We start from the raw sequence: 25,593 nt of genomic DNA on the forward strand, positions 1-25,593 counted from the left end.
GGGAAATGGAAGTTAACTCCATTCCATGATTGGTCTATTCTTAATTCTTATCTCTTACCTATGCGACTGCTCAAAATTGGCCTCTCTACATTCTGACCCACTTGACGATTCACTTGCTTCGACTATTGTACAAAACTACTACTACTAATAATCAGATATATTATTTACTTTAAATTTTGTGAAGTAAGATTACGATACGCACTTGCAATTAAAACAATAATGGATCTACTTGATCCAAATTAGCCCACTTAAAATGGGTCTTTTTGTGGCCATCTTTAGTCGCTATCTATTTATCATATATTGTTGGATTATTATTTATAACTTGCACCTTTGAAAGTTGAAATGTGCTCATCTGTTACATGTCAAATGATAGGAAATAGAAGACACTTATCCACATATTTTGAATGTTGATGAGGTAAAGGTTGAAAATAAAGTTGATTTGATATAAAAAAAAAACTTGAGAGACACGGCGTTTCCTTAGTGGCATTTAGTATGAGGATGTAGTGTTTTGATCTATTATAGATTAAAGAGTTTTAACATCATTGATTTAATATATTATATGATTATCGGGTTGAGATGGATGACTTGTTTATTTATTGGTTTTGAATTTGCTAACGCTCAAAAAAGAAAAGTTTTTAACTCTTCAACTCAAATAAATAAAAAAGTCTGTTTGATAACTATTCTTTAGCTTTCTTTTTTAGAAAAATTATTTAAAATAGTTTTTGATATATATATTCGCGTTGACTTAAAAGATTATATATGACTTTTGAGATAATATTAATAGTTTTAAAGTTAGTGAAATATCAAAGGGAATAAAGAGATGAATAAAAACGAAGGAAATTCATAATAACATTGTGCTATATTAATATAATAGAATTCAAAATTATAATGTTATTATTTCATATATGTTTTATTAAACTTTATTATAAAATTTATATATATATTTTTAATATATTTTGATGTTATCTTTTGTTTTATATATTTCATATGTCTCATAATAAATGTCATACTTGACACTTTCACACATATATGATATTTATTCACTCCATTTATTTAAATTTCCCCTTTTTATTGTTATTAATTGGTTTGATGATTTTTATGAAGCAACCCATTTTTCTTTCAAACAATTGTTATTACTAGTTGGGATGTCTCTTCCTATGTGTTTGTACACTTTTGTCAATTAGATTGACGTCTCCTCTTACGTGTTCTACAATGCCATTAATTAGATTTGCGTCTCCTTTATGTTGGATTTTTTTGTTTGAAAATGAGTTAGTTTACAAAATACGTGAGAAAGTGAATTAATTTCGATATTTATTTGAAAATGTGGGTTATTTGGGTAAAATTTTCTCAATATCTACAATAACAAAAAAAAAAGGACCTCAGACCATGATAGATTGAAACTCTATTTGTCCTAGTAAATGTCACCCATTTTCCTTGTACACATGTTCCAATAATTCTACTTATCATTTTCCATGTTACTTGTAATTCAGATTTATTTCAAGTTTCATTTAGAGTTTGCATTTGAATTTCATTTTGGAGGTTATGATAGTATATAAATCGAGTTTAGTTTAATTGTAACAAATTTTGATTATAATTATTTTTCCATCTGAAAGTTAGTTATAATTCCAATTACTCTCTCTCTCTCTCTCTCTCTCTCTCTCTCTCTCTCTCTTCTCTCATCATCTTCTTCATCTTCAACCTTGTGCTCCAACAATTGGTATCTAGAGTTCCGATTCAGATTCAGATCGGGAAATATGAGTATACGTGAGGCGTGTGCGATTGATTTTGTTTATGAAATTCATAGTGAATTGAAGTTCGAAATCGAAACATGATCATATTTTGTGATTTTGAGGGATTAGGAAACACAAATGTTAGTGAGATTTGAGTGAATTTGCACAATAACGAAGATAAACGGTGGAAACGGTAGTTTGAACACAAAGCTTACAATCTTTAATGGAAAGAATTGGAATCGATGGATGATTCATATGCGTGTATTATTTGGAGCTAAAGATGTTCTTGATCTCGTCAATGATGGTTACACAACGCTTGTAACACATGTAATTGAAGCACAAAGAAACGCGAATAAAGAAACGAGGAAGAAAGACCATAAGGCTTTGTTCTATATCCATCAGTGTATGAATATGAATGTGTTTGAGAAGATCGTTGATTCAACGATAGCGAAGACTATGTGGGACACACTAGTGCGGTGCTATGGTGGTGATGCATGGGTGAAGAAAGTGAAACTTTATTCTCTACTCAAGCAGTATGAGAATCTCAACACCAAGAACAGTGAGAAGGTACCTGATTATATCTCCAGAGTGATTCTGATTACAAGTGAGATGAAATCTTATGGAGACCCTCTCTCTCTCTGAATAAGTAATCATTGAAAAGGTACTGAGATCACTTACTCCTCAGTTTGATTAGATTATTATAGCAATTGAACACTCTAAGGATCTTAGCACCATGAGAATTGAAAAGTTGCATGGTAGTCTAGAGGAACAAGAGTTGCATCTGACTGGGAGAAACCTTGAAAGAGAGGTAGAGCAGGCTCGGGAAGCATCTTCTGGTAAGAAAAATCAGAATTAGTTTTGGTCTAAGGCCAAGAAGAGATATGGTGGTGGTTATTAGAAGTCAGAAGTCTCCAACTTTGATGAGAAAAAACACCTAAATGGAAAGGAGAAGTTTGATAAGAAGAAAGTTCAATACTATTGTTGTAAGAAGTTTGGCCACTTTGCTGCTGACAATTAGTCAAACAAGGAAAGAAAATCAGAAGAAGCGAACATAGCCAGATGAGTGTCTGATAATGAACCTGTGTTATTGATGGATTATGAATCTGATGGTGGATATTTGGTAAACTGGTGATATATAGACACTGGCTGCTCAAATCACCTATCTAGAAACAAACAATGACTAATTAACTTTGACTCTAGAAAGAGTAAAAAAATCAAATGTGATGATGATAAGTATCTAAATTCTGAAGGAATTGGAAATTTCAAAGTCAGAGTGAAGAATGGAAAAATTGTTCTGGTCAAGGATGTTTGGTATGTTTCTGGCATGAAGAGCAATCTGATGAGTGTAGGTTAGCTAATTGAGAAAGGTTTCTCAGTTACTATGAAAGACAATCTCTTAAAGTTGTATGATTCTGATCAGAAGATGATTATGCAATCTGAACAAGGAAGCAATTAAAAATTCAAGGTGAATGTGGAAATAACTGAAACTAAATGTCTTAGTGCAGAAGGTGACAGTGAGTTGTGGCACAAGAGATTGGGGAATCTGAACTTCAAAAGCTTAGGGAATTTGAGTTCTAAGAAGCTGGTACATGGAATTTTTAAGATTGTGAAGCCTGAGAAGTCATGTGAGATATGCATGAAAGGCAATCAACCTAAATTTCCATTTGCATCGAAAATGGCTCCAAGAGCAAAACATGATTTGGGAGTAGTGCATTCAGATGTATGTGGACTATTTGAAGTGCCTTCACTTGGAGGAAACAAGTACTTTGTGTCATTTGTGGATGAGTTTACAAGAATGACATGGGTAGCACTCATCAAGTTTAAGTATGAGGTGTTTGATGTTCAAGGTGAAGGCTGAAAAACAAAGTGGTCAGAAGTTGAAAATTCTCAAAACTGATGGTGGAGGTGAGTTAAGGGAAATTGTGATACAAGGCGCATCGGAAAACAAAATTTTCCATTTAGTTCATCCTTATGAATGAGCATGATCAGTGATAGAAATAATTACCTCTTGTGATGATTAACAACTTTAATGCAGATCCGGGTGAATGATCACGAGTGAATGCTTATACATAGTCCACACGAACATAATGTCTTCAATCTCAGGACTAGTTTCTACGAATGAAGACTTTGAGTGAGTGTGTGTGTGTGTGTGTGTGTGTGTGTGTGTGTGTGTGAGAGAGAGAGAGAGAGAAATTACAGTCAGGGTTTCACCAACCGAATTTCATCAAGTGAAAAGCTTATGCACAAGAGTTGTATTTATAGAACTACTTGTGTAGGCTGCAAGTTAAAAAGGCCCAACTTAAGTACATCATATAATAATAACAATAATAATAATATATTATTATAATTATTATTATAATAAATATATTTTATTTTATTATATTTAATTATAATAATAATAATAATAATAATAATAATAATAAGGATTAAATAAACGACACCCTCTACAATGTTAACGAGTTTCAGTTTACCCCTTGTAAAAGAATTTTTTTGATTCCCCCCTTCTAATGTGAAGATTCTCTATTTTTGACCTTTGATTGTACTATTTGTTGATGTGGCGTGTATATGTGTCATTTAATTTATTTATTTTTTATTTTTTAAAATCCACATCAACAAATAATAAAAAAATAATTTTAAAATATTTCCATGTGGCATTTTTTTAATTTATTTTTTAATAAAAAAATAAAATAAAAATTATTACCAGGGGTAAATCAAAAGTCGCTCATCGTACGGTGGTTAAAATATAACTTTTATCCCCTCGGAATAAAAAAATAAAATAATTTTAAAAAAAAAAAGAAAAATTAAAATAAAAGTTTTATAAAAGTTTAAAAAAATATATTATTTTTTTTAAATTAAAAAAAAATGTCACGTGGATTTTTTTAATATTTGATGATGTGATTGATTGTACTATTTGTTGATGTGGCGTGTATATGTGTCATTTAATTTATTTATTTTTTATTTTTTAAAATCCACATCAACAAATAATAAAAAATAATTTTAAAATATTTCCATGTGGCATTTTTTAATTTATTTTTTAATAAAAAAATAAAAAAATAAAATTATTACCAGGGGGTAAATCAAAAGTCGCTCATCGTACGGTGGTTAAAATATAATTTTTATCCCCTCGGAATAAAAAAATAAAATAATTTTAAAAAAAAAAAGAAAAATTAAAATAAAAGTTTTATAAAAGTTTAAAAAAACATATTATTTTTTTAAAATTTAAAAAAAATGTCACGTGGATTTTTTTAATATTTGATGATGTGAATTTTAAACAAAATAAATTATATGACATATATACACACAATGTCAGCAAATAGTGCACAAATGGGTCATAGAGAGTGAATCTTCATATTACAAGGGGGAATCAACAAAAAATCTTTTACAAGGGATAAATCGGAACTTGCTAACATTACAGGGGAATGTCGTATATTTAATCATAATAATAATAATAATATTAATAGTAACTATTATTATTATATTATACAGTGTTGTATATTTCACTTAAGTACATCGTATCTTACAGTGTTCCATAATTCTCTTAAGTACATTGTATCTTACGGTATTCATTATTTATTCTATCTCTCATTAATCTGTCCTTATATGTGTGGCCTTATAGGTTCTCGTGACGTTGACAATTATACTAAAACACGCATTTAATATAATAAACAGTGAGCGATATCTAGCAACACATCACTACTACCCAAGTCACAAAAACATCATGTGATCGGACAAAACATTTTCTGTGGTAGTGTTCTTGTGTACAATTACCCATTTACCCTCATGTCTATATTGAACACAAGGCGTGGATCGTGTCACCCTTATCCAGTTCAATATTGGACCCTTTGACATTTATCCTGTTGCGCAGGATGGACAAATTTCATCTAGGTCACTCATGTCCCTCAACATACTTTATGAAGTACCCATCAACTATCTTTATGGTCATCCATTTACTAACAATGTTTGATCAACAGTAAAGTAATCGAATCCACATCTAGGGTCCATAGTGGTTTCAGGTCGAAGGGTGGTATACACCACTATCACCATGAGAATAACTTACGACACTTTGCATAATTTTCTATGTAGTATTCTCATAACGGGTCAATCCAATATAAATGTTATTCATAATATCCATACCTATGTGAAGGCTTGATAATTCTTTATCTATGATCCATGAAATATGGTCATCATTATATCCACATAATGGTCTCAATGCTTTAATGTCATTCCGCTTCACAATAAAGCTCGACTACGGATCCTATAAGAATAATGTCTTTATGTTTAATGGGATCTCATGATTAAGTACACTTATCATTTCATTAAACGGACCAACTATTCTAGGGACTTTATCATTTTGGAAAAACAAGCATAATAAAGAAATGTCTTTTTAGTTATTAATAAATAATTCGATACAAGTACCAAAACTATTGGCCTTTAGGGCTTACACCAACAACCTCCCACTAGCACTAGAGCCAAACAGAAATACCCCTAATACCCATAGATCTAGTATGGCCATCAAGCTTCTACTATACAAGAGGCTTTGTTAGTGGGTCAGTGACATTCTCAAGTGTTGGTACTTTGTATATCTTCACATCTCCTATATCTATTATCTATGGAATAAGGTGATATCGCCTAAGTATGTGTTTGGATCGTTGGTGAAATCTAGGCTCCTTAGCTTGTGCGATAGCACCATTGTTATCACAATTGAGATCAATGAGATCCACAATGCTAGGGATTATGCTAAGTTCACTAATGAACTTCTTGATCTAAACATCTTCCTTTATTGTATTTGATGCAACAATGTACTCGTCCTCGGTTGTAGAATCAGCAAATGTGTCTTGCTTTGAACTTTTCTAGCTCACAGCGCCACCATTTAAGAAAACACATAACCAGATTGTGATCTAAAGTCATCCTTATCTACCTGGAAGCTAGCATCGGTGTATCCAATTACAAAGCTCTTCGTGACCTCCATATATCAATAATGAGTCATTAGTCTTATCTCTATAGATCATAATTCCTAGTATATAGGCTGCTTCACCTAGGTCCTTCGTAGAAAAGCATTTCCCTAGCCAAGTTTTCACTTGCTGCAAGGTAGGGACATCGTTTCCAATGAGTAATATGTCATCTACATATAATATCAGGAAGATGATCATGTTCCCACTAACCTTCTTATAGACACAAGTTTCATCTTCGTTTTTTATGAATCCATATTTTTTTACTGTTTTTTCAAAATGAAGATTCCAGCTTCTGTAAGCTTTCTTCAATCTATTGATTGATCACTGTAACTTGCATATCTTTTGGGCTTTTTATGGTATGTCAAATCTTTCAGGTTGTGTCATGTACATGTCCTCAAGAAGATTCCTATTAAGGAAATCAATCTTGACATCCATCTTCCATATCTCATAATCATGATATGCAGCGATAAGAAGTACAATCTGAACATATTTAAGCATTGTAACTGGTGAAAAGGTTTCATCATAGTCTACACCATGAAATTTCTTATAGTCCTTAGCAACCAGTCTTACTTTATAAGTATGTACCTTACCATTGATGTCAGTATTCTTATTAAAGACCCACTTGCATCCTATAGGATTAACTCCTCCATGAGGCTCTACCAAGGTCCAAACCTGTTTTGTGTACATGGAATCCATTTCAGATTTCATGGCTTTTAGCTATTTCTCAGACCAGGACTAGTGATAGCCTCTTGTTAGGTCACAGGATCATCTTGATTCATGAGTAATACATCATCTTGATTAGTTATAAGATAACCATATCTCTCGGGTTGTAAGGTATCATGTTAGACCTACGTTGGTCTTGTTCTTCTTGAGCAGTTGCTCTTCCACAACTACTTGTGTTTCCTGCTCGAGTTCCTCCAAAGGTGTATAAATGCTTTGTGATTCTTGAATTTCTTCAAGCTCAACTTTCCTCCCACCGATTCCTTTGGAAATAAAGTCCTCTTCCATCTATACTCCAGTTCGACTGATAAATATTTTGCCCTCATAAGGATTATAGAAGTAATACCCTTTTGTTTCTTTAGGATGCCCCACAAATAAGCATTTGTCAGATCTGGGATCAAGTTTAGTTGAAATTTGTCGTTTCACATAAACTTCGCAACCTCAAATATTCATGTAAGACATATGTGGTTTCTTACCCCCTCCATATCTCATATGGGGTCTTATCAACCTTTTTGGATGGAACACGGTTAAGTGTGTAAGCTGTTGTCAACAGAGCATGTCCCCAAAAGGAGTTTGGAAGATCAGAGTGATTCATCATGGATCATACCATGTCTAACAAGGTTATATTTCTTCTCTCAGATACACCGTTCCATTTTGGTGTTTCAGGAGGAGTAAGTTGGGATAGAATCCCATGCTCTTTTAGATGGTCATCAAACTCTAGGCTTAAATATTCACCGCTTCGATCTGATCAAAGAGTTTTAATATTCTTACCTAGTTGGTTTTGTGCTTCATTCTTGAATTCCTTAAACTTTTCAAATGATTTATATTTATGTTTCATTAAATACACATAATCATATCTACTGAAATCATCAGTAAATGTGATGAAGTATTGAAAACCTCCTCTGACTGGTATGTTAAGTGGTCCACATACATCAGTATGTATGAGGGTCAAATGATCATTATCCCTTTCACCTTATCCTGTGAATGGGGACTTTTTCATCTTTCCAATTAAACAAGATATGCATGTATCATATGATTCGTAATCAAAAGGGTCCAAGAGTCCATCTTTATGGAGTTTGGAAATGCGCTTCTCATTTTTGTGGCCTAAGTGGCAATGCCAAATGTAACTTGGATTTAACTCGTTAGGTTTCATCCTTTTAGTATTAATTTTATAAATTGGCATTTCAAGATCAAGGACATACAATCTATTATTCATTTGTGCAGTAGCATAGAATACATCATTCAAATAAATAGAGCAACAATTGTTCTTTATTATGAATGAAAACCCAAATTTGTCCAAACAAGAAACAAAAATAATATTCCTGCTAATTGTAGGTACATAATAATAGTTCTCTAACTGAATTATTAAACCACTAGGTAAAGTCAATACATTAGTTTCTATGGCTAAAGGAGCAACCTTTGCTCCATTGCCAACTTGTACATCAACTTCACCTTTTGCCAATTCTCTACTCCTTTTTAGCCCATAGTATAAATGTGAGAACCATATCCAATATCCAATACCCATGAGGCAAAAGTAGATAAATTTATTTCTATAAAAAAATACCTGAAGTTTAAGTCTCTACTCAATTCTTCTTATCTTCCAAGTACTTTGGATTGTTTCTCTTCCATTGTCCGGTCTTAACGCAATAGAAGCAAGTACCTGCCTTTGTTATACCTCCACTAGGCTTCAAAGTATGAGCAGTAGGCTTGGGTCTGGAAACGTCCTTGCCTTTTCCTTTACCACCCTGCTTGGTAGGCCTTTTGTTCTGCTTCTTTCAATTAATGACCATCAAAATGGACTTCCCTTTTGACTTCAGATTCTGCTCAACGGTTCTTAACATGTCTAGTAGCTCTGGAAGACTTTTGTCCATATCAATCATGTTTAAATTAAGGATAAATGAACTGAAGCTCTTCGACAACGATTGTAGGATCAAATCAGTCGCAAGCTCCTTTTTTAGGGAAAAGCACAACCTTTCAAGGTTCTCCACATACCCAATCATCTTGAGTACATGAGGACCTACTAGGGCCTCCTCAGCTAGCATGCCTTGAAAAAGGGCTTTTGAAACTTCAAATCTCGCATGCCTTGCCTGCTTTATTTAGAGGATATTCAGGTATTCGATCATATCGAACGCTGTCATGTTTTCGTGTTACTTTAGAAATTCATAACTCATGGTAGCCAGCATGAGACGAACAATTTCATTGGCATTACTGACATGTTTCTTATAAGTATCTCTTTTAGTCTTAGAAGCAGAACACAAAAAAAAAATCAATATAAGTATAACCAACAATTGTAGGATATGGGATATTTTAGTAGGGTCTCTTATATAGGAAATATATATTATTTTCCTTTGTATGTTTTTAACTGTGTTATGTGTGTCAGCCAAAGACTTAATACTTGTAAGTTCAATAAGGAAAAGTTCATTAATATGGTCCATTATATGTAATTGGAAGGGAAAAACATAAGGTGCACATTTTATTTCTCGACTTACACTTCACTCATCTTGAACTTTATAATTGATTTCAGTGTTGGAGTGTTAACCTTGCAGGTTCACCTTAGTGTCGGACGGAGGTTCACACCACTGTATCAGAAGTCCATCACTATGAATCTCACTATTCTAGTTCCCAAACAGAACAATGATGTTGTCTATGAAAATCGACAACTGATTTCCATAAAATTCCATGATCATATCTCATTTGATTCAAAAGATAAGTTGTGATTGAATTACGCTAAGAAGGAGAAATTCATCCCCAAACTCGCGCCAAGAAGCTCCTTTGAACCTCCCGATCCCACATTGATTTTGATTACTATTATTAAGGGGATCAAAAGCGAAACATCATAACATTAATGATCTTCTAATACAAGATCTCTTCCTATCAAAAACTCAAACTAAAAAGAAGTTATGAACCATGGAAGAGAAAACAAACCTTTGACACCAAGTTCGAAAATTGTCCCTATCATCATAACACGTCACGCAACATTAGGGAGCTCAAGTAGTGATGGAAACTAAACTAGTTTAATGCATCCATAAGAATATAGAGGTAGGGTTTGAACACATAGGCTGAATAGAGATGAGAAGACAAAATCATGTGCTTCCATCAAATTCACCAATGATCTACGGAAGGTGATGTACTCGCCGAATCTAGTTCGAGAATAAATGACAAGGAAACTACGGGTACGAATTTCATTACAGTTCTAGGGAAAGAGCACCCGGGAAGAGAACAAATAAGTGGCTTCTAATAAACTCTAGGCCATAATAACACACTCAAAGTCTACAGACGCATCCCCTATCAAAGGTAAGGTCGACAACCAAGCTGACTGTCAAAGGGGTGCACAGGTGGATCCCAATAATATGCAAGATAAGTAATTTTTTGAGATTATTTGAAAATCGAATAAATGAATCCCTTGTATAACATAATTCCTCCAATACAAATAATATTATGTGTCTTACCAATATGACATAGATTATCTTTGTGGAACAAGACCCTACAAGACAAGAACACGCTAAGACGCAGTTGATGCACCCCGTCTTAGAAGTTAGTCACTCTAAAAGCATAGGAAGTGGAGTCCTAAAGACTTCCACCTCGAACCAGGATAAAAACTTGGGGGCAGAGACGGGAACCCCACCCTTGGTCGGGGACGATTCCTAGTGACACAAAAGACTTATGCTAATTCCAATCGACTTGGACGGGTAATGACAAAGCTCAGTGATTATGCCAGTTCCCCTTGATTGGGATGGGTAATGAAAAAGCTCAGTGGTTGCACATGTTACCATCGACTAGGATGGGTAATGACAAAGCTCGGGAATTATATTAGTTCCCACTGAATGGGATAGATAATGACTAGTTCCAAAGATCATGTCGGTTTTCTTCCAAGGAATAGACCAAGGCAGTACTAGATATGACATGAGTCCTTTATTAAAGGAAACATATAAGTTGAAGCCTGACAGAGTTATATTGGGTCCCAATAGAGTGGAATGTGATAGTAGAAGTATCAAAAACTTACTCAAAGTTATGAGACGAAGTTGAGAATAATCCTACCAATATAGTTAAAGGGCTGCAAAAATTGTTAAACAAAATGCAGCAAGCTTAGAGGTACTAAACAAAATAAAGGTAAGAAAATAGTGTTATTCATACATGTTGCAAGAAAACATAAAGGCACAACGCATAATCAAAATCATACAAAATCATGGATCACTGCTCTGATTTGGGGCACCCTCATCATCCATCAAGGCTCCATCCAAGACTAACTTTTATAGGTTAAGCTGCAAGCGGAGAATTCGAACAACCGAGTAGAGTACTTATAGTTGGTCGGTAGCTAGGTCAAAAGCGTTGTACACTTCCTTGAGAGTTTGGTCAATTGAGTCACCAACCTTCTTCTTGATGGCGACCAGTCGTCCCATAGATATTCCGCTCCTCTTCTCTGGACTCTTTCACCTTCTAGAGAGCCTTAATAGCCTCATTGGTGCTAGACATCAATGCCGCTATGGTAGTAAACACGTCTTTATGAAACTTCTTCTCCGCCTCCAAGGAGGATTTAAGCTCAATATTCCTAGCAGCAAGGGAGGAAGGGGTCTCGTGAACGTTCATTATCTCTTGAAGGAACCTCAGAATGTCCACTTCCTTCTAAAGGTTCAGCACCTTCTCTTAGAGTTGGGATTTCTCATGCTCGTCTGCCTCGCATTGACCCTTCCAAGAACCCCTTTCATCGAAGGGATGCCCATATCCAAAACACCACCTCAGCCAGCAACACCCAAGGAAATCAGAAAAGTCGTCCTGTAAGCATAGAAGGTCGCCTACAAAAGTAGGTTCATCTTCTCTGCTTCAGGGAGATTATTGAGGAAGGTGACATATTCCTCATAAATGAAGGGAAAATCTTCTTGATAAGCACGAGATATCATGTACGGGAGAATGGCTAGTGATTTGAGAATAGGAAAAACTAACCTGACATTGGCTACAGGAAGCCCGATAGGGACAACCTAAGACAGCCAAGCCTGTTTATCTGAACTTTCTTCTTTAAGGGGGCATGGTATTGACTCTGATCCCTTCTGTTATTACTATGAAGGGGTGAAACCTGGTCTTTGGCCCCTTTGGTGGCACTCCCAGTTGAAGACTAGTTTCAACTAGAAGAGATCGAGGGAGTTGTAACGAAGGCCCTAGCATCCCGTTCTTTCTTCAGCTTAAATATTTTCTCCAAGAAATACATATTATCTACAAACGTAAAAACAATCCATGTGAAAGAAAAATGGAGATGGGATGACTTTCTCTCCTCACCCAAAATATATTTTCTTTCAAGATTATTGACTGCCACCATAATGGAATGAGTTTCGATCAACCGCTTCCTCTGCATGAAGGGCCTTACCTCGAAAGGGCCAAACACCTCTTCATAGATGATGTCCTTGCAAAAACCATCAAGATCTTCCTTCATCATAATTTCTTCAGAGGTAAAGGAATCTAAGGATATGGTATATTTATGAGGCTCTTGTTTAAAATGAAGTCATACCTAACACATTCAAATTGTGTCAGTACATTTTCTCAGAGATAAGTTCTAAAAGCATACATGAAGAGGTAACACATCAAGCACCTGGAAGAAGGAATAATGGGATTCTAAGGTATAAGAGTGTACCGACACAAAGCGGTCCAGAAAATCATCCCAATTATCGGTATAAGCGATAAACTGGGGAAAGTCTTAACATGGGGAAATCAACCCTGATCTTGAAGGTTATCCTCCGAGGTGCGCACCACAATGAAAATGTGGAAAAAGAGGCGAGGAGAAGGCTTCTAAAGTTGATACCCATCCCAAAACTAAAAGGCCTTTATTAAAGCCTAGGACTTGAATGGAGTTACGATGGGTAAACCTTTAAAAATATCACCTCCTCTTTGAATCTGGTAAGGGGTAACCGTAATTATAGTTGAGTAAACATGAACTTGTTGAAAGGGATTGAGCAATCCCCAAAGTAACTGCATATCCTTTTTCTCGGTCCTAGGGAATAATCAACCATTGGAAATAATGACCCACTTCTATATTAGTCTCCTCGACGACCATGAAGTTATTCAAAGAGGAAGGAGTTCCATTATCTCATAATCCACCCAGCTATATGTGATCGCATTAGTCGGCTCCAGAAGACAATTTTTCCTTCGGGGCACATTATCGACTCGATCAACAGTTGGTGAGCCGAGCCAATTTATATTAGCGGATTGAGTCTCAACTTGAAGGTGATCCTTATTCTTTGCGTCTCTTGGGTCCCGACGAAAGGCATGCCTATAAGTTTTGATAAAGGAACGAGTTTTTGCTTTGTTCAAAGAAAAAATCCCCACCTTCAATAGAGTCAAGGCAGGAAGAGGAGAGTTTATGACGACCACATAGAGATTTGGCCCAGAGTTGAGCACACGATCTCCCTCGAGAGACTCTTTAGCACCTTCTCTAGAGCGAAACACGTTGGAAAAGAATCGTAGGATGAAGTTTCCATGTCAAGGGAATCACTAGAAACCCTTTTCGATCCAGAACTATCAAACACATTTATTACAACATGAGTTGAACGAATGGCAGCCTAATGGTTAGGGTCTGAACTAGTAGGATTTTTTGTTCTAACGAAGGAGGAGGAACCATTACCGTTAGAATCACCAAATAGGCTTACATGGCAATCATTTATATGGGTCATGGAAAAATAAAATATTGGAATAGGAAATGAGTTCTGGATAAGAATGGTACTTGAAAAGGATGAGAGTAAATGAAGAAAGCAGAGGTTAAAATGCAAACTAGAGGTTACCCTACTCCAAAGAGAAAGTGAATGCCTTAGGAAATGATTTCTAGAGGGAAAAGGGGGGGGGGGGATAACTCTAGTAGAAGTGAAGCAAATTTTCAGTTTGAATGAGTCGCAATTATATAGAAGAAATTAATAGTGAGTTATATAAAAAGGAAGATGTAAAGTTGGAATCAACAACCAGATTCTACCTTAGAAATACAAGCGTATTTGAGTGCACTCGAGCGCTCTAAGCTTACGAGCCTGAAATCACGTGCCTGAAAATCGGCAAAACATCTCAATGATGAGAAATGCATTTAATGCATACTCCACTATTTCTGCAACCGTCTCATGACATTCCCACTTCTCTCTATGGTTGACTTTAATGATGAGATACCAGCATCAACTTCGAAAGACTTCCCGGTTGATAAAAACACCTAATAAGTTTTGGGGACAACTGTTCTGGACTGGCCAAAGACCCAATATTGATAAGTCTAATAAGACGAAGCTCATTAAAGTGTTCCATTGTATATAACTGGCAAGGGAAATATAAGACACACACTTTCTTTTCAGACTTACACTTTACTCATTTGGACCTAATAATTAACTTGAAGGTTGAAGTCTTAACCTTATTCGTCCACTCTAGAATTGTCGTGTTGGAGGTCACACCACCATATCAAAAATCAATCACTACAAATCTATCACAATTCTAATTTTCATACAGAACAAATTGTGTGTAAATTTTAAAATTTTGTTAAATATTTGAAAAAGGTTTGCCTAGACCAAGTTAAAGAAGGGTTTTGACATAATAGGTAAAGAATAAAATAAAAATAGTAATTAAAAAGTTTTTGTAATAAATTTATTTTAAATAAATAATATGACAATAATAATTAATAAAAATCATAAATAACTAATTATTATTTGAGTAAAATTTCAGTATCTATTTTTTAATGTTTAAGTGTAAATATGTTTATATTTATTTAATTTTAAAAGGGTTCAAGTAGATAATTGTGATAATATCAAATTGTTTCAAAAAACTCATATTTATAGTTAATTTTTACGCTCTAACTTAATTACATAATAAATTTGTTTTTAAAAAATACTTAGACAATAATAAGTTATAAAAATTGTAATTAGTTAATCTATTACTTTAACATAATTGTATGTGTATTTTTTAATATTCCAAGTAAAATGATGTTTATATTTATTTAATTTTAAAAAGATTCTAGTTGAGAATATATCAAAAAAATTGTATAAAAAACCCTCGTATTTTATAATGTCATTACATAGACCCTTTTGTTATTAATTTTTTATGTTTATATTTATTTAATTTTAAAAAGATTCAAGTAGATAGTTAAGATATATAAAAAACATTCAAGTAGATACTTGAGATATAAAAAAAATTATAAAAAACTATCGTATTTATAGCAAAATAATACGTTGCAACTTAATTATATAACAATAAAATTATAATGTCATTACATAGACCCTTTTGTTATTGATTTTTTATGGTAAATTTATTTATTTTTACTTGTATGGATTATTTATTATTTACTATTAGACTTCTAGTGTACATGCTATTAATACAAGAGTTGTTGCACATTTTGCTATGAATTCACCTGAAAATATATACAATATCATTTTGTTTAATATTAATTTTAATTAAAAGTTATATTAAAAATTAATAATAGATATGTGAAAGATAATATTAATGATTTTAATAAAAATTATTATGTAAGTTATCCGATAATAAAATTAATAAAAAAATAGACTACATAAAAGTTTTATATATATATATATATATATATATATATATATATATATATATATATATATATATATATATATATATATATATATCCAAATTATTTGGACCGGCCCTGAATACATTCAACTTATATGTTTTATTATACAAATTATTAAAGAGATTAATTATTATGCATTGTTAGTGTAAAAAAATTTACACCGTCGATTAATCACCATCACCTGTTTGAATTATTTTATAGATTTTTAAAATAAAAGTCAAACTTATTTCAATATTCAACGTCACGTTTATGATTAAATGGCGTGTAAAATCCTTTTACACTATCAATATATTTCAATTAAATTCATTATTAAAAGTGTTAAATTCACTATATTTCTCTCTTCCCGCTTTTATTTTCTGCTCTCTCAAATCAAACACATGTTAAATTTACTAAATTTTTTATATTTTTATCTCTTAACATTTGTTTAAATAAATCTTCTCTTATTAACTTTTTCTCACAATCAAACATACTCATAATAATTGAATAATTGATCCATTGATCTTAGCAATTTTTAGGTGAGCACCAACGTTTAGTCATATGTTCTTTTTAGAAAAGGATGGTGAGTGTAAATACTGTGCATATATTCTGTCAAATTAATCTATATAAATTTTAATATTCCATCATATTGGTCTGTAAAGTTTAAATTTATATGATTTAGAATTTTAAAATATTTTGATTGAATATATATTTGATACTTTTTACACTTCACTGTCATTAAACTTCTTTAAAAAAAGATATCTCTATTTTAATTCCACTAATGACATTTATTATTAATAGATATTTGAGATGTTGGTTATACTGCAACTAACCAAAAATTTATGAAAACTCTAGCAATCAGGATAGTTCAAATTTTATATTCATTCTCCCGGCAGCCGTCTTGATCTGTAGTAATTCTTTGTTTTGAATATATGATATAATTTGTATCTACAGTAATTTCAAATCCTTCGAGAAGTGTATATAACAATTAAACTGCTGCTAGATATTCTATTAATGCCTTCTTAAATGAAAAGAATATTATATTATCTGAAGACTCAGCAATCATTATATTTAGTGATCTCTACTAAACTGGTTATGTGCTACAATGTCTCAAGAACAGTAACAGGATCGAGTTATAACTTCGTACAGGAGGAACACAGACAAAACTAACTTATGGAGAAAAAAGAAGGAAGATTCATAGAGTAACAGCAGCAACTTTCTATCATAAACTACAAGGAAAGCACTAAATTAGAAAACAAATGAAAAATCAGTAATCACACATTGCATAAGTTTTTAAGTCACACCTAATATTACACTCATAAGATCTGGCAGCGGTTCACATTCACACGACTTGGCGTTGAATTAGCTGCTCATGTATCATTCTGAATTTATCTTTGAGCCTGTTGATCTGCAAAACCACCAACGAGTTAGACACAATAGAAAACAAGAGAAAGTTACCATCTTTGGAAATTGTTCCATAAAAAGCTATGTCATATAATTTATGCAATACCCTTTTCAGTTCAATTTCCATATCTCCCTTCTGTTGTCCCAATGAAAGTTGCAGATTGGTTATGTCAAAAACATTTTCCAGGTCATCTTCAAACGCAGATTCTAGGTCTTCCCGAAGCCGTGCAGGCAACTTGTCCACAATGGGCATCAAAAGGAAACAGTTGAACTGCAAAATATTAGGTATAAGTAGTGCTTAAAAGATAGAAGCGAAAATAAAGCGGAAACAAACAAGAAACATTACAAACCTTTAACTCTGTGGAAACCAAGAAATATTCTCGTATGCCGTGAAATATTTGTTGTACCAAACCATAAACAATCCTTTCAGATGACGGAGCAAGCCTCCGATTCCAAAGTGTACTATCGAGAAGGTCAGCAAGCTTTGTTTCAGCTGTCTGGCTAGATGTGCTAGAATCAGTTCCAGAAGCCACATGACTGAGCTTTACTTCTAGTTGTGGCTTTGTGTCTTCTTTATCTTGCACATTTGGTTGTGATAGAACAGTTGCAGTAGGATCGTTGGAATGTTCTGTTCCACCAAATGAATCTAAGAACTGGCGTAATCCAGCCCGACTCTGAAAAATTGACAGTGGCAGCATTAGATATAAACAATAAGGAAGAAAAACAGCTTTGAAAATAATATTTTACTCCTAGATTCTTATTGTGTAACCAGACGCTCATACAAGTTTAGTTAAAATTCAAATTAGGAAGTGAGATCATTTAAAATGCAACATTTCAAAGCCTACCTTATTGTGTAGAGACCATGAGACATATCGTGTGGTGCTTACCAAATCCTCCATACATCTGCGACAAAGCAGCATTGATAAATGGCATTTAGAAATCATTAAGAAAACAATTTGGGGTACTAATAACATATACGGTGTATATATATATGACTCATGGTCAATAAAATGTAATTTCCAAAAATAGAGGGCAGAGTGTTGGTTAGTTTCATCACATCTAGGAAGGTCAATATAATTCGGCCAAATCTAAAATGAAGCTTGGAATGTTTTTGTTCTGTTGTTTTGTTTTTTAAAAAGGCACGTGATTTTTTCAATGTGGAAAGAAAATATGCGATAGAGGGCAAGTGGTGGTTAACTTTTCCCGGCATGATTTTTCAGTAGATTCTGCAAAGTTGTCGAAGGCAGAGGCAACACGCCTGAGGAACACCTGATGGCCACTTAGATACTCACAATCTTTCTGTCAGAAACAAAATGCATAATAAAAAGTATTAGGAAAAAAGACAAATAATTGCGTGAAGGGTAGACAAGACAACGCACACGCCCATACTAACTTGTACAGAAATTCAACTATGATTTTGAATAGATTGGCAACTGCCAAGAATTAAACTCTACACCAGTTGTTCATAAAGGCTCTGGATACACATCAAGAACCATTTATCTCAAAATCTTAAGCTATAGGATGAAAACTCAAAAGTAGTTTTATATCCCACAAAAGATTAAAAAGAGAGTACCTGAAGAAGGTAAAAAGAGATTGGGAGTAATCTCTTAAGTATATGCAACAATCTAGACCCCAACTGTATCAAAAACGGAGGATTAATATATTAGTTAGGGAAGCAAAACAATAAACCTTGGTTCTTTATTCTAACATAATGGTGTAAGTTGACTTGTAATCCTAACAAATTATAAGAAATAAAGAGTGAAAGGAAGCAATTTTCACTTCTATGGTATTAATCACCTGATGAAGAAAAGGTTCAAATGTGTCGTGAGCTTTTGCAACAGCAATTACACAAGCAGTCCTGATTGGTCAAAATAAAAATTATTTTAATGATTAGTAAAATATTACAAGAATGAATAAGTAAAACACAGAATTACCTAGAGTAGTTTGTCCCATCATGAATGTCTTCAACTCCACAAGCATTTACAATTTCTTCCCGAGTGATTGGAGGACACTTGATTCCTCCAACTACAAAACGAAACTCAGCCATTGCCCGGTGATATTGTGCACCACCATAAAGACGCATTCCTGCATTCTATAAAGGATGAGACAGCCTATCAAATGTTTGCTTAGCGAGATTCTGAAAATACTTCAAAAGCTTTTGCGAAATGACCACAGCACAAATACAAAACTCATATGAAGTGGTAATTACAGGCATAAGTTAAATGAATTCATCAACCAAAAAAAGAAGAAAAATAAAACGGTAATTATAATAAAAAATTTAAAAGAGAAGATAGCAAAGAAAATAAGTGGAACATAAGTACTGAGAAAAGCAAGCTTGTAACAATCGTATAACTTACAGGTATTAGCTTGTGAGGGAACTGAACACCATCAGCACCAACAAATGCACCTCCATTTATTCGCTCATCTGGTAGTGTTTCACCTGAAACAAAACAAAAAGAACATTAAGGAATATAACAATAACCGTTTACCAAGAGAAAGGAGATCTCCAAAGACAGTGAGCTTTCTTTTTTCATTAAACATTATCTATTTTCATTAGGTGTGTCCATAAAAGAGAGCTTAGGAAACTTACCAAACTTATCAGGAGGCGCAACAACTGTCCCTTTAAGTAGTAATGACAGCTGAATGGTAGAAAATATGTGAGTTGGGAGGTGAAAATAGAATAAAGTACATCTTCAAGGTTTAGAGAATTATGGGTTCTAACAGCTGAAAAGAATTAAATAAAAGCATGCATATTCAAGTTCATATAGAATATATGACAGACAAATAAACTTACTCCACAAGTTAAACGTTCATATTAAATAACCCTTCCCATGGTAGGAGTTCTAATATCCATCAACAGAAGAAATTCATCCGATAAAGCATGATCAGATATTGAGAAGAAAATTGAATTTGTGAAACAAAAACCTTGGTCAAGAACATATCGTGAAAAGCTCTTCCTTTCTCCTTCAGCTTGGCTTCATCCAGTGTGCTGTATATAATTTGAAGAATATACAAGTGATGAAACAAATACATATTAAGATAACAATAAAACTAATATATAAAAGTATCACCCCTGCCCCTTCCTATGAAGGTCGCGTACAACAAACACATTTTAAACATTAATACGAACCTCAACTCTTGTTTTATATCACTCAATTTCCTTGTCACGCTCCGATGCTCCTTCTCAAGAAGTGGAATGATCAACGGTACGTTATTTATATACCTAGCAAGTTCATTCTTAGGATTTAGCTTTAGAATATACATAAAAAAATGATGGATTTTCTAATTATTGTCTAGAAACAACAAGTCAAGAACGACAAATTCTATCGCAAATAAACCTCTTTTGTAGTATTTCCTCCAGAAACAGCCTAAGTTTGCTCACACCTATCCTACTTCTTTCTTGCTTCGACAATGGCCTTCCCAATTTCTCCTCCAAGGATGCAACATCTTCTATCTCTCTAAAGCTTACTGCCTGCAACAAATGTTAAATGACTTAAATCACAAGGAACCAAGGCCTTGTTAATTCATTGTTTCTTTTACCGACAAAATGTATTACTTTTACCATAGAATAATTTAGTACTGAACCTGTTTGAAATCATCATTGGAGGAGTACAAACAGTGACTTCCAGAACCAACTCTTCCCGAAGGCACCGAAGTAAAAAACGGCGAATCACCAAGAATGCAACCATCAAGCGTAGAAGTCGGCGGCGAGAGGAAAACCTCAACATCAGAAGGACGCGCAAACTGCGGTATCCTAGTATCCAATTTCGTCGAAACAATCACAGTCCTAGACAATTCCGGATCAATCTGCATCACAACGCGCCTAGTCGTCGCATTGCTCCAATCACTACAATCTTCAAGACAGAGTATAATAAACTCCTTGTGCTGCATTTTGGCTCGCACGAGCGACTCCACCGCCCGTGCCTGAACCTGTAACGCCCTATTTTTTCTACCTGGTGCAGGAGCAACTAACCCTGGTGTATCTATTATGGTGAGATTAGGACAGTATTTGTATTCCACTTTTATAATTATTTCCTTAGATGAAAATTGACTACAAGAATCACGTTCCAATCTCGCATTTTCCGCTTCAATATAAGCCTGTTTAGTTAATTAATTAATTAATTAATTAGTTAGTTAATTAATTAATTAGTTACAACTGATAAACTGAAAAAGGTAAAAATAAATAACGGACCTGGATTTGGGGAAGGGACATTTGGTGAGAAAGAGAAGGGTCATCATCGGAGAGGAGATGACAGGAAGGGGATTCGCAATGTGGTCCGTATTTCATGTGGAGGGTAATGGGGCGGCGGGTTTTGGTGCCTCCTCCGACGTGGTTGAACTGGAAGCCCATTAGGGCTTCTACGAGGGCACTTTTGCCGTCTGTTTGGTGGCCCACGACGAGTACGGCGGGCGCGTCGAAGGGCGTGTGTAGTTCCTGAGCTAGCGCGTGAAGTTCATTGTAGGCTTCATAGAGTCGCCACTCGTTGTCATCATTTTCATCGAGTTGGAGTTGGTGGTGCAGTTTTTCTTCCTCCATTGTTGTGTTGTACCCGCCACAGTTTTTTGAATTTAGATAAGAAAATGAGTTTGGCTGCTCTCTGTCTCACTTCATTTCATAGTGTTGTGCTGTGCTATGCTGCCGACCACACATCATCACTATACTATGTGCTGCCGACCACACAACTACTCTATACTATGGTGATTTAAATATTTAAATACTCCACTGCTAAGTTTATTTTTATTTCCGATGGAAAAAATTTGTTTCCAATCCATCATTTCATACCAAATATTTTCGATAATATACTGATCAGTTATGTGATGTTTTTTCTTTTCACTTGATTTTGAAAACAAAAATTATTTGCCAATTTTATTGTTTTCTATAAATTTCTATCGTCCCTAATAATATTAAAGTCTTCTCTCTCTAGGATTGGCTAAGTCTTTCTTTTACTTATTTAAAAAATATAAATTTTATGAAAGATTTGAGCTTTTAAAAAATATTATTGAAAGATATTGTAATAGCTAGAATTATTATTTTATTTTAAATAAATAAGATATTGTAATGTTATTTAAATATATTTTTCAAAATAATTATTTATTATTATTTCAGAATTTTATCAAGAAATATCTGGAAATGTGCTTAAAAAATATGGATATGTCTACTTTATTAATTTTATTTACATATTAATTTATTCTTTTTTAATACTTAATGTTTTTTGTCTAATTTTTTAGTTCAATCTGTTTTCTAATTTTTTAGAGTCATAGTGATTTATATATGTTGTTTTCAGAATGAGGTGTCTTTCAGAATATTAAAGTTTTTTTAATGGTAATGCACTGAAATAATATTTAAATTTATCGTATTTGTGTCAATGTTGTTAATTGTGGATAGTCTGTCATAGCAGTTTGCTCACTCTCAAATGCTATAACACCATATTATCGACATTTAACAACACTGATTTATGATTGTTTTTCATTGTAATTCATTTTATTTCGTTTTTTTAGAACAGAGCGACAAGAAACTTTGAGATGAACCCCAACAGAACTTCCTACCAAGGTAATAACTAATTGCAATGTTTTATTGCTTTAAATTTTGTAAAACTACTTTGGAGAATCATTTAGTTTGTGATTTATCGAGAATGACTTTGTGTAAAACTATGTAGAACTAATAGTCTAACTAATTGCAATGTTTTATTGCTGTAGGTGAATTAAATTTACATGTTACAGTAATTAACAAGAATATGGTGATTGTTTAATTTTCTTAATGATCTACTTTGGTGGTGTAAGCTTCTTAACTTCTTTTGTGACTATAATGTTTGATTATTTAGGGAGCAACATGCACTTAAGGTGGACATGCAACAAGCAACTCCTACTCAAGAGCCATTGCAACAGCATGTAGCCTTTATATGGAATGAAGTAGCTTGTTTTACAACTTGTGTAATTGTGTTATTGAATGATTTGTTGAATGGTGTATGTTGTTGAATGATATATATTAATGTATTGAATTTTGAATGATGGAGTTTCTAATATGTTGTGATTTATTCAGTCTTAAAGTTAATCATCGGAGTATGTATTAAATCATTACAAATTTTAGGTGTTGATCGCTTTATGACTTGCGCACGAAAAAATGGCGAAATAAAAAAATATTCCAAGTTTTCTACTGTCACAGGCACAGCTCAGTCATGACGGTCGTCATAGACTGCGGCACCCAGACCATCAGTCAAGAGTTCATAAAGCAAGGAGCATAAGTCAAGCTACCATGACGGGCATACCATCAGCCCAACTGACATTTGTCGTGACAGACAGGTCATCAGCCTAGCTAATGCCCATCATATGACGGTCTGATGCAGTTTTCTCGCCCATGTTCCAGCTCTTGGTTTATCCCACTTTCAGCATTATCTCCACTCACTTTGCACGAATCCAGTAGTTCCAAGACGATCCTTAGACTATAAATAGGACCTTAGTTCATTATTTTTGGAATCCAAGCTTTGTAAGAGTCATAGAATTCACATGTAAAAACATTAATATTCCATATTGAGGTGTTCTTGCAAATATTGTTTCATACACTTGGAGCCTTTTATTTTCATTGTTGTTGTTGTATTTTTAACATTTTTTGTTGTCGTTTTATTCCTGTAATTTTCGTTGTTGTTGTTTTAATTCTAATTTTGTATCGGATCAAAGTCTCCCTTCAGAGAAAATTCATTATATGCAAGTTTTAATTTTTATTAATTTTTTAGGTTCGTATTTCAGTAACTTTAATCATGTTTTGTTTAACAATATGCTTATCATTTACTGATTTCAATATGTGTGAGTACATCTGTTGAGTCCGAAATATGAAGATTGTCATATCGACGGCACTATGTAATTGCATGAACAATAACTTTGTAACGAGAATGATTTTTAGTTTTAAATTTTTTATAAGGCTAATTTACTATGAAAGTAGAAATAGAGTGATACCAGTTTCGACTCGAAAGAGCGAAAACGGTATCTGACTAAAGAAAATTCAGATTTTAATTTTTAAAAACAGTGAAATCACTTTCTAAATTAATTAAGAAACTACTAACTTTCAAATGAGATTTTAAACTAGTAAATTGTATCACACGAAAGCGGACGTTTATGAGTTTAAAATCCGGTAACTAACACGCAAAAGCAGACGTTACCTTTAAATAAATTTTAGTACCAAAAATAGTTTTTCATTAAATAAGAGATAATTATTTTCTAAAATGGATTTCAAAGTTGTAACTTGTATCACGCGGCAACGGGTCACTGCGGATTTGAAATTCGGTACGAAACACATGAAAGCGAACGAGATCTCTAACATAATTTTTTCTACGAAAAACATTTTCTCGTCATAAAGTTAAAGTGATGCAATTTACATGAGTAACAATGGTTGATGGAAATCACATTTAGGTCTCTTGTTATTAAAATTTGAATTAAACATGTATTTTTAATTTTGCGCAAATCAAACTATATATGTAATGTTAGATAAATGTCGTAGTAACAGATAACGGTAATTGGTGATTGGTCCCTATGGAATCAATAATATTTAATATTAAAATCGATAAAGTCATGCACTTGCGGCCTATCAGACGCCACCACCGCTCTAGAGAGAGAAAATTTGTCTGGTGAATAGAGGATTTATTTTATGTTTGCCTTTGTCATTTTTATAGTACTATGTTGACTATCATTTGTCATATTTTGCATATAACATGACATCCCTTAATGATATTTTCAAGAGAATGAAGGCCTTCTTTGTGGATGAGGTGCTCACCTTCTCTACCTTAACTTCAAATCTTGTCCAAACATGTGGAAATATTGATACGACCCTGGTAGAGAACGAGAATTCACATAAGGGGCAAGAGAAAGTTGTTGAACAATGACGCTCTCCTCTGATAGGCGGAGCAAGAACGTGAATGATCGTTCTCTATTTGCTATTCTAGATGAGGCAAAAGGGGATATGGGTAAGGAAAAATCCCAATGAGATCCCATTACAAAGAAGTCCAAACCACCGGGGTTTGCATCCGGGGAGTTATCCTAAGCGGTAGTGGAGCTACTTTCCCTCCTCCCAAGTTTCCACAAATCTTTCAGTCATTGGGGCCTTATACTTCTCAAGAAGTATGATCTTGCATCTCTGAGGGGACTATACATATGTCTAGAAACTCATTTACATGACTAAACTAGAGCTAGTGGCAGAGATAACTTATCACATGCAACAAGGTGTTTCCTTGGATCTGGTGGCAGTTGGCTGTGGTGAGATGATGACCTTATTCTT

General features: G+C 33.8%; 1 protein-coding gene across 1 annotated transcript; it reads right to left on the bottom strand.

Moving 5' to 3' along the window:
• Positions 1-16,988: 16,988 nt before the first annotated feature.
• LOC127100778 (dynamin-like protein ARC5) lies at positions 16,989-22,017 on the bottom strand. The gene is made up of 15 exons (XM_051038050.1): positions 21,520-22,017; positions 20,913-21,425; positions 20,666-20,799; positions 20,458-20,550; positions 20,253-20,316; positions 19,918-19,966; positions 19,685-19,767; positions 19,262-19,419; positions 19,125-19,185; positions 18,901-18,963; positions 18,526-18,626; positions 18,173-18,230; positions 17,678-18,001; positions 17,434-17,598; positions 16,989-17,331 (listed from the first exon to the last, which is right to left on the bottom strand). The coding sequence occupies exons 1-15, from the start codon at positions 21,862-21,864 to the stop codon at positions 17,266-17,268; spliced, it is 2,277 nt and encodes a 758-aa protein (XP_050894007.1). The 5' UTR covers positions 21,865-22,017; the 3' UTR covers positions 16,989-17,265.
• Positions 22,018-25,593: the final 3,576 nt, after the last annotated feature.

Source organism: Lathyrus oleraceus, chromosome 7 (assembly GCF_024323335.1).
Source record: "Lathyrus oleraceus cultivar Zhongwan6 chromosome 7, CAAS_Psat_ZW6_1.0, whole genome shotgun sequence".
NCBI lineage: Eukaryota > Viridiplantae > Streptophyta > Magnoliopsida > Fabales > Fabaceae > Lathyrus > Lathyrus oleraceus.

What these genes read in the sequence shown, in the direction of transcription:
- LOC127100778 (XM_051038050.1), bottom strand. Translation starts at nt 21,864, where the DNA reads ATGGAGGAAGAAAAACTGCACCACCAACTCCAACTCGATGAAAATGAT. An exon ending in CCAATGATGATTTCAAACAG is followed by an intron (nt 20,800 to 20,912) that starts GTTCAGTACTAA and finishes CATTTGTTGCAG; the next exon opens with GCAGTAAGCTTTAGAGAGAT. An exon ending in TCCCTCACAAGCTAATACCT is followed by an intron (nt 19,420 to 19,684) that starts GTAAGTTATACG and finishes CATCCTTTATAG; the next exon opens with AATGCAGGAATGCGTCTTTA.